Source organism: Coccinella septempunctata, chromosome 1 (assembly GCF_907165205.1).
Source record: "Coccinella septempunctata chromosome 1, icCocSept1.1, whole genome shotgun sequence".
Classification (NCBI taxonomy): Eukaryota; Metazoa; Arthropoda; class Insecta; order Coleoptera; family Coccinellidae; genus Coccinella; species Coccinella septempunctata.
Window position 1 is genome coordinate 42018731 of NC_058189.1, and position 10392 is coordinate 42029122.

The window sequence follows — 10392 nt, forward strand, 5'->3', positions numbered from 1 at the left end:
TTCAAAAAAGGGAGGCATTTCCAGCAATTTTTGTGAAAAAATAAATAAAGTTAAAATATTACGAAAAACTAAAAACAAAATGAAGAACCGGAATCGAAAGCAGAATTTCAAGTATCGACTCTAACATCCCCACCATTATTTGTGTTCTGTGATCCCCACTAACTTGTTTAACCAATCAGACCAATGGAATTCGCTCTTCTAGGGGTGGGGACAAACTTATATGTTCTGGTGGGGGAGACAAAATGCTATAAATACACTATCTCTGTAATCTGTGCCTCTTCCCTCTTCACTTTTCAGTGATCGTTTATCAGTGGCCTTTCTGTGTGACAATTGTGACATTAGTGTTCTGCGCTGTGGATCTGGATAGTATTCCGTCTGTGATTATTATTCAAAACATTGGAGTGAATGAAAATCGCTAGTTGTTTTTAAATACAAATACAAGTATACAGGATGCCTCAAGGAAGAAAAAAGATGCCATTTAGTGGTAAAGCTAAGAAAGAACAACTGAAATCGAAGAAACAACGTAAAGGTATTTAATTTGATTTATAAATATTTGTTCCCATTCAATTTTTTTTTTTATTTCAGCTTCATCAACCCCTTTTATGCGTGGAAGGGAGAACAATGAATGTTTGGACAATACGAATAAAATTAATTTTCAATCGAAAAAGGATCCTGATTCAAAAACTAACAAATATGCGTTGATGTTTCGTAGAGAAACAGAAAATGAATTGAGACTACGTAAAGAAATAGCTCGGCAAAGTTTAGTTCCTGTAACTGAGAAAGAGTTGGAAATAGATGCACGAGATTATTTCCCAGAAGAATTTGATTTCCCCAAGAGGCCTGAATGGTCTTATGAATTAACAAAGGAGGAGTTAGAGTCTAATGAGAGGAAATATTTCAATGTGAGTGTATTTAATAAATATTCTTATTTCATTCACAATCTGTAAATTGTAGTGTTTGTTGTAATAAAAGCTAGTGGGATAGAGATTGGATTTGTTCTCCCTCCTATCTGAAGAGTTTTTTACAACTGGAGCATGGACTGCAATTGATGAATTATGTGTATTAATAATTTTCTTGCAGGAATACTTGGGAAAAATGGAAAAGAATTTTACATCATCAGAATTGGGATTCTTTGAATTGAATTTGGAAACCTGGAGACAGCTATGGAGAGTAATAGAAATGTCTGATATTATTTTGTACATCCTTGATATAAGATTTTCGGTAAGTTATTTAGCTACATATATGTATAAAAGTATTGTATTTAACCAAATTTTATTTTCAGAATTTGATGTTTCCACCCTCTCTTTATGAATATGTAACCAAGGAATTGAAGAAAGATTTCATACTAGTAATCAATAAAATTGATTTAGCACCTGCACCTCTGGTGGTAGCTTGGAAATCTTATTTTCAAGAAATGTACCCTGATATTCACATTGTGATGTTCACTTCTATGCCCTCCTACAATTTGTTTGGGAAACAGTCCAATAAGGGTGGTAAGTTATTCTTGAGTTTTTACTGATGAAAAATTTGCAAATTTTTCTCCATGACGATGGTGTTTTCTTCACGCTGAATTTCTTTCAGGTCTACAAGTACGAAGGAGAAGGGGCAGAATTCACATGGCAGCTGAAGGAGCGCAAACGTTATTGAACGTTTGTAAGTCTATTGTAGGTTCCGAAGTGGACCTCTCAAGTTGGGAACAAAAAATTCAGGAAGAAATGAATGCAGATTCCAAAGAAGCTGAACAAGTTGAAGTTGGCGAAGTGGTTGAACAGAAATCAGTGGATACCAGTTTCTATCAGCATGAAAGGTTCAACAATGGTATGCTTACCATAGGTAAGTTTCATTTTACTCTTCATAACACTTAGGGAGTTATCAAAACTATGACTTTTTTGTAGCGTAGTAATTGAAGAATTATCTAAAATAAACATTACAACTAATTGGTTATTATTTTCAGGATGTGTTGGGTATCCCAATGTTGGGAAATCCTCATTAATGAATGCCTTGAAGGGGAAAAAGATTGTGAGCGTCTCCCGAACTCCAGGCCATACCAAGTATTTCCAAACCATATTTTTAACCCCAAATGTCCGATTATGCGATTGTCCAGGCTTAGTTTTTCCTTCAAGAGTACCGAGAATGTTACAAGTGCTAATGGGTAGTTTTCCAATAGCACAGTTAAGGGAGCCTTATACCACTGTGAAGTTTTTGGGTAAGCATAAAGTCAATCGAATTTAATTATTAATTGGATATTGTCTGACACAATTGAATGACACTCGATGTTTATTTCAGCTGAACGATTGAATTTGCAGAAACTACTCAGGATAGAGCACCCGGAACAAGATGATACATGGTCAGCGATGGATATATGCGATGGATGGTCCAAGAAGAGAGGTTTCGTGACTGCTAAAGCAGCTCGATTAGATAGTTACAGAGGGGCCAACAGCTTGTTGAGGATGGCGCTTGATGGCAAGATCTGCCTGTGTTTCAGGCCACCCAAGTATCATTCCAGAACTGGTGAGTAGAGTTATGAATGTTTATGGGGAGGCTAGTATAAAACGGTCTATCTGAAAAAAACAATTGAAATATTTATAATTAGAGTTTTCAGGTTAGAATAATGAGGTTTCAAAGAAATGATGTATTCAATACGATGTTGTATGCAATATTGCTTTGAGATTTTGAATTCTTTTGAAAAAAAAATTTTTAATGTAAGTAACTTTTTTTTGCAGATTTTTGGTCCAATCACCCAGAAGTACAGAAAGTGCTGTGGATCCAAGCCAAATCTGATGAGGAAACTACACCAAGCTTTCTACACCATTTGGACTCTTCCGATGAAGCATCAGATACTGAGATTCATGCAGAAAATGGAATCATGTCTTCAGAAAACGAGGATGAAAGTTCGGATGATGAAAGTGACCTTGAAATCCAGACTATGACGAATAAATTTTCTTTATTGAGAGATTGAAGTGGAATATTTATGTTGATACAATTTTGATCTTTTATAAGTTATTGTTAGATATACAAAAGTTTTAAAAAAATGTTTTTAGTATGCTCATTCACTATACAAAATGTTAAGGAAATATATTCCAGTATGTTTAACCCATTGAACTATCGCTGAATAAACCTGTTATCATCTTACTATTCATTTTTTTTCTCCCTCCAATGAGCAAGTGAATTGAAAAACAATTAAATTTGAAAACTTTATTGCTTTTGACTCGAGTTTGAGTTTCAATAGTAAAAATTATAGTATCTCCGTGAAAAATAAAATAAGTCCTTAACTCTGTTTTCGAAAAAGATTGAAAAACCATTATAATCTTCTCTCTTTGCTTAGAATCAAAAACAGACCGAAGGATAATTTTTTTTAGGGGAACAGTTGGAAAAAGTTTCCAGAAAAAACCCTCATTTCGATTCTAATTTTTTATGAGCATGAATGAAAAGTTATAGTGGAAAATGAAAAAGGGTTGCCGATTTCACGCCTCTATAGCTATGAGGGATAATTTCCGAATTAATTCCCATTAACCGCCTGGGACACCCTGTGTAACGTATTGGTCATCCTATGGCGAATATGTAAAATAATCAAACAGATTATTTTCTCCTCGTGAAACTGTTAGATTTTGTTGAATTTTTGTATTTTGGAATTAAATCACTTTGTATCTTTTCCAAATATGTATATTCAAATCCGAAATTTCTACAAACCATCCTGAGAATCACAAATCGTAGATTCGCCATCACATAACGTATTGGTCATCCTATCGCGAACTGTACAATAAGTGGAATGTTAGTTTCGGTGAATTGTTTGCGGCTTTAATTTTCGTTCGTACACTTCGGTCGTGTTGAGTACACAATTATTTGATTTTTTTCGATCCTCGTGAAAGTGTAATATTTTGTTGAAATTTCGTAACAATAAATATAGTTATACCGTAGATAGAGGAAGGGGAAGATAACGTAAACAACAAGAAAAGTGTGTCCAACATCTCTATGTTTTTGTTGACATCTACTCCATGTTTGTTTACGTTTACCCCAATATTTGAATGTTTATTATCGTATTTGTGTTCGATGTAATAGTGTTTCGTGCGTTTTAAGACTTGAGTATCAAGAATTTCGTTGTCGGCATGCCAGGAAATTGAGTAATTTGTGGCAAATATGCCGAAAAAGATAAATTCGGATTGGGGTAAACGTACACAAAAACAAGTTGATGTTGGACACAGAGAGCTCTCCTTCGTAGCTGCGCAATGCGGTATCTTCTCTTTCCTCCATCTACGAGTTATACAGATCAATTTGAAAGTATTGTTCAAAACCAGAGACAAGAACCCTTTCTCTATGATTTGTACCATAGAGAAAGAGAAAGAGAAGAGAAGAGTAGTCAATTCTCTTGTCTCTGATTTGTACCAAATACTTCGTGGTGTGAGGTGTGACGTTTGATAGCAGAGACAAGCCCTTTCTCTATGTTTGATAGTATGGAGAGTAGAGAGAAGGAGAACGATCGACGTACTAAAAATGTGTCCCCGAAAACGGGAAACGTAGGAAAGGTGTCGCTGCGATTGCAGCGGGTATCGATAAGGGGTGGGGATTCAAGCGTCAATTTGAAATGAACAGCCTTCATTTTATTTTAGGTTATGTGTCATCGTGGTTTTTCCGATGATTTTTCAAATACCTTTCTTCAAATCTATATTAAATATGACTTCTCTGAATTATATGCAATAAAATGCAAGTCGAAATCAATGAAATTCAAAAGAAATCACTGATCAAAAAAATTGCACCTACTTTTGTTTATCATTGTTTATTGAAAGCAGCTATGTTAGTTGGTTTACCGTAATCTTCAAAATTATATAAATCCGTAGTGAGGAGTAGTACACATCAAGACAACAAAAGGTAGCAGTCTCAGATTTATCACTTAGGTATTAGAGTAGATTCTGTAGCCAATACTCAGCTGAGAATATAAACCATATATTATGTTATGCCAACAAAATTCTTCAAGAATATTTACTTCTGAACCATGTAGTTTTATTGGTTAGATATTCTTATTCAGAAGAGTCAACTTCTCACGACGGATGACAATTTCGATTTCGTTTATAATGAATCCATCATCTTTTTGATATCTTCATCGCAAAAGTGCTCTCGACACACAAATTGATTCGAAGTCGATTCTTGAGATAAGGTTTTTTCAAATTTTCTCTCAAAAAAGCTCTCGGAAATTTTATCTCTTCTCCTTTTCTTTCCGATGCCAAAACACTCTTATACTAGCGCACGCTTCAACATTTCACCATGGTCATATGTTGTTCTCTTATCAAAAATCGAAAATAATAATATTTCTATCATCTGTCACCAGGGAAACAGTTCACTCAGCCAACGAGCCAACTACAATTTGATTTGTGTAAATCAAAATTTCGCACTCTCGTGATGGCCAGCGCGCCTGTTGGCAAAAGCTTGAACTACCCTATTGGTACATATTTTAGGGGACAAAAAATCTGTGGTCTCAAAGCAGCGATCGTTCTCCTTCTCTCTACTCTCCATATTTGATAGGCACTCATCTGCTTCCCTTTGCCGCTGGTCATCTTATTATTGGACTCGATATATTACCGATTTTCGACTGCTCATCCCGGTCGGCGTTACATATGAGTTGCTTGGATAAATAATTAAAATGAATGACATATGGGAACAGTATCAATCACAAATGCGCCTCCCTTCAAAAGGGTGCCATTTGGAGGGTCATAGAAATACCAAACGAAAAGAAGTCCGACTCCCGTACTGACAATGTTTGTAATCTATGATTTCTAGGCACTACAACAGCGCTGCTCCAAAATCGCACCGACGGAAATCGGAACTACTGCTCTGCGGCATCGGTCGTAGGTAGCGGGCCAAAACCTATTCATTCGATTTGAAATTTTGAACCCCAGTAGACTTCGCGTCGTCTTACTTGTAATTCACAAATGAAACTATTTCATTCATTTGCAACAAAACTAAAGATACTACATTAGGTACAGATAAATCGATGACAAATTTGTTGATTGAAAAATGAATCGTGATTTTTTTTCAACTATTGAATTGTAGGTACAGAAATAATTAAAATTGAAGACTGAAATTACCCACCGTGGAACTAAAAAGGTATACCACCTAATAAAACGACTGCATTGCAGGGGGTGTTGTAAAAGTATTCAAGTACAAATTATTGGAAAATAAAATAAGAGTAGTTTAGGAAGAAGCGGAATTTTTATTAAACCTTAATCCATATATCTAAGGAGTTGTTCTGCAGAAAATGATATTGGTTAGGAATATAATGACATAACTATTATAGTCCGGGAGGTGGCGTCACTTTTGAACTAGTGATCGATCTTCACACGAATTTTTTAGGATGAGTAGTTCTTCACTTGTACATATGAGGTCCGCGCGTCAGTCAGTCCAATAGCGGTGGGCGTGGGCGTGGGAGGCGGTGAAACTCGCCGGAAAAATCTCAAAAAAAAGTGATTGATCTGCACGTGAAACTTTGTGATAAGGTAAATTATTCATGATTATGGGTGAAAATGGGCGTCAGTCACTTTCCCGATGGTGGAAACATCGTCAGTCCGGCGGTTGAAGATGGTCGGAGAAATCTGAAAATTGACAAGTGACCGATCCTCACTTGAAATATGATTATTTTAATCAAGTTGAACGTAAAAATGGACGTCAGTCACGTTTATAGTGGTGGATTCTGCGTCAGTCAGGCTCCCAAAGTCAAGGGCACTGACCAGCTTCCTTTGGCGCGCTGTACCTTATGCAGTTCGACTGACGCATATCCCACCGGCATCGTGCCGGCTGACGATTATTTATCGAGTGTACATAACAATTACTTGTTTATACAGGGTGTTTCATCATATAAATAAATAAATAAACTTTATTGATTCTTTTGGACACTTAAGAAATGTATAGGACAAGTTATATATTATAACAGATACAAGAGAAAAAAAAATAACAAATTCAACAAATGGAGTCCTTAACGAACTCCTCCATACTGTAGTTACACCTGTTAAAAGGAACTTAACTTCTCTCTTGAAAGATTTTCCACTCATTGATTACAGGCGACTGGGCAAATGGTTATATAATTTGATGCCTATATAACTCGGTGAGGACTCATATTTAACTGTATGATGCCTGGGGAAGGCTATGGAATCAGTGTGTCATGTTTCGTACCCATGAAAATTAGAGCATTTCCTGTATTTTCCGATGTTCAGGTGGATATAAACAAGACAATTAAGGATGAATTTACAAGGGAAGGGAAGAATACGAAACTAACTGAAAATCGGACGACATGAATCACGTTGCCGAAGTTTGAATATAAGCCTTATGACGCTTTTCTGAGAAATGAAAACTCGAAATTGTTGAAACGTTTCCTGATTGTAGGAAAGAAAGGAAAGTGTTCGAAAATTGTGTTCATTCAGAAAATGAAATTCAATTTGGAAACAAAAAAAATCACGGATATCGAAGGTTTTCCGCCATTTTGAAATTTTTTTTTCGGAGTTCTTCATCTTTAATGAATTGAGCACTCAAAAATACTCCGATATGACCAGAAACCGCTACTTTGAGGTTTATACATAACTGAGCCCACTCAATAGAATATTGCTCAAATACGACGTTGAACAACTTATTTCTCGCTTATGCGTCGAAAACGGGGTATATGTCATAAGGAAAAGTGATTCCCCCGGTGTCATTTACCCACTATATATGTTTGTCCAGTTTATGATGAAACACCCTGTATAAACAAGTAATTGTTATGTACACTCGTACAGCCAGCACGATGCCGGTGGAATATGCGTCAGTCGACTGCATAAGGTGCAGCGCGCCAAAGGAAGCTGGACACTGCCCTTGAATTTGGAAGCCTGACTGACGCAGAATCCACCACTATAAACGTACTGACGGCCATTTTTACGTTCAATTTGATTAAAATAATCATTTTTCAAAATTTCAAGTGAAGATCGGTCACTTGTCAATTTTTAGATTTTTCCGACCATCTTCAACCGCCTGACTGACGATGTTTCCACCATCGGGAAAGTGACTGACGCCCATTTTCACTCATAATTATGAATAATCTACCTTATTACAAAGTTTCACGTGCAGATCGATCACTTTTTTTTGAGATTTTTCCGGCGAGTTTCAACGCCTCCCACGCCCACGCCCACCACGGTCGCGCTGACTGACTTTCGATTTCGAGTACAGTAATAGTGCAACTCTCTAATTAATCACATTTGAGTTGCAGATAAATCACTAATAAAAAAGTGACACCACCTCCCGGACTATTACAGTAAACCAGAAATGAATTATAGGTATTCTTGTAATTGCTCCTGTTGACTGGATACTCGAAGTCTTCTCCTCGGTAAACTCTCTGTTTCTTCTGGTAAACCATTTTCGAGAAAAATTTGTTGAAGGAATGTTGAGTTTTCAAATACTGAAGAACTTATACTTTCTTCAGCCATCGGTGAGCAGACAAATTCCAAGCTTCATGATTACACAAATATAATTATCACAAAACCAATCACTTACCACTAAAGCAAGAAACGGAACTAGAAGAACGCATATGATTCCCACTAGTCAAACAAATTATTGAAAAAATGAGAACATTTCTTGGAAAAACTTCGCCAAAATAAATCTGTCATCAGAACAGTATTTCATAGATTGAAAATCTATGTAGAATTTCTATCAAAGATATTATTTTTGATTTCTATAGTAACACGACTCGACTCTAGCGCCCCAAAGTAATCGCACCGGCTGAAGGGCGAACTAAAGCGGTTGCATTTCTGCCTATATAAGTTGGAAGGGGTGAAAAATACCCTGATTTTTGAACAAGGCAAAAAGGTTGAATCGAATATGAATCATTCATGAACGCTCCAAAATTTGAACGAATGAATTTTGAACCATAGAAAAGCTTTTTTCAATAACGCTGACGCCTGAAAGGGTGTTGTATCATAGACTTAATAAAATATGGACGGGCCCTGAGAGAGAGAGGTCACGAGTAGTACGTTAGAAAGAGATGGACATATGGTAGAAAATGTCAAAATCATATGTTTATTGTTAACTGTTCAGCTACTGTGTTTTCAATCGATATTTCATTCTCCTCACAAACAATTTAGCAGAAAACTAGGTTTTTAGAATCGACTGCTACATGCCAATAAAGCGAAAGTGATTTATTTTTGGAAATAATCTACCAATAAAGGAGTTTTTTTGTTATTTCATGTATGTACATAGGACATGATTTACAAAGATTTACAAGGAATATACCTAGTCTACTTTCTATATTTCATAAGGCCACAGCAAGAATTTGTAGAGGTGACTTGAATTTCGAGATAGTGGATATATTTTTGAATATTATAAAGAATGTTGTTCTAAACGAAGTAGTTACATATGTACCATCACATTCTATTTCAATGCATGTCCGAAGAAAATACTTAACTCCAATCTGGATTCGATATTAGGAAGAGCAGAGATGTAAATCATGTTGATATTCAGTAAGCCCAGTGACATTGGCAGACTCAAAACTCAATATTTTCTGTTGATCAGTGCCACAGAAATCTAACACGAAAGCCACATAATAAAGAAACAGGAGCAGTAAAATATTACTGCCAGGAGTGCCAGAGAAGAGCAACTAAACCACCTGATGGAGAACCTATCAAAATAATTGTGAATGATTAATCATCATATAAATATTTCCCCAGCAGCAAATTTCATATTATTTGTGAAAGTATCAATAAACATACTTCAAATTATTGCCCTTTTCTCTATACTACACATGTTTTTGCTCAAGGAAGGTGAAATGTTTAAAAAAATTCACTTTAACGATTAATTTTTCTCTGTGCAGCCAGAACGCAAAGCAGGGGTCCTTTTATCTTCCCAAATCACGAGTAATTTCAGTGTATATAAAATCAGACCCCGGCGAATGAGATAATAATGCTGTTTTACACAACTCTCCAAGTTTTTTACATTAATAAAAATAAAAAAACAAATTTTCAGGTAGTATTTTTTTTATACGGAATATATTATTTTATCAGCACTTGAAAGTTTCAAGTACGAGAAAAATATATTTGATTTGATAACATTTTCGAAGTTGATTTCAGTCAGAGACAACCTCTGTTGTTGTCTCTGATTTCAGTACAAAAATTGCTTCAAATTAATAGAAAGTCTATAAATCTACCGACAACCATCCAAAAATGCAACATGGAGTATCAGCGGACTGGTAGAATTCCCGAGTTTACTCGATAACTTGGTTGAAGCGGCAACGTTGAATTATTCTCTACCAGCTACCAGCTTGACGTTTACTACCAGGGACTGCTGTTATCTCTCTTTTCTACCACCCCCCTCTCTCTCGTGGGTATTCCTCGATGCGGTGAACGGGAAAAGCACGTGAAGGCCTGTCCATGTATTATTAGGTCT

The 10392-nt window shown here is 36.0% G+C and overlaps 1 protein-coding gene across 1 annotated transcript; it reads left to right on the plus strand.

The window, feature by feature from the left end:
* Positions 1-316: 316 nt before the first annotated feature.
* LOC123316209 (guanine nucleotide-binding protein-like 1) lies at positions 317-3132 on the plus strand. Its single transcript, XM_044902164.1, has 8 exons — positions 317-529; positions 586-902; positions 1081-1221; positions 1283-1493; positions 1582-1833; positions 1955-2206; positions 2287-2511; positions 2724-3132. The coding sequence occupies exons 1-8, from the start codon at positions 451-453 to the stop codon at positions 2957-2959; spliced, it is 1713 nt and encodes a 570-aa protein (XP_044758099.1). The 5' UTR covers positions 317-450; the 3' UTR covers positions 2960-3132.
* Positions 3133-10392: the final 7260 nt, after the last annotated feature.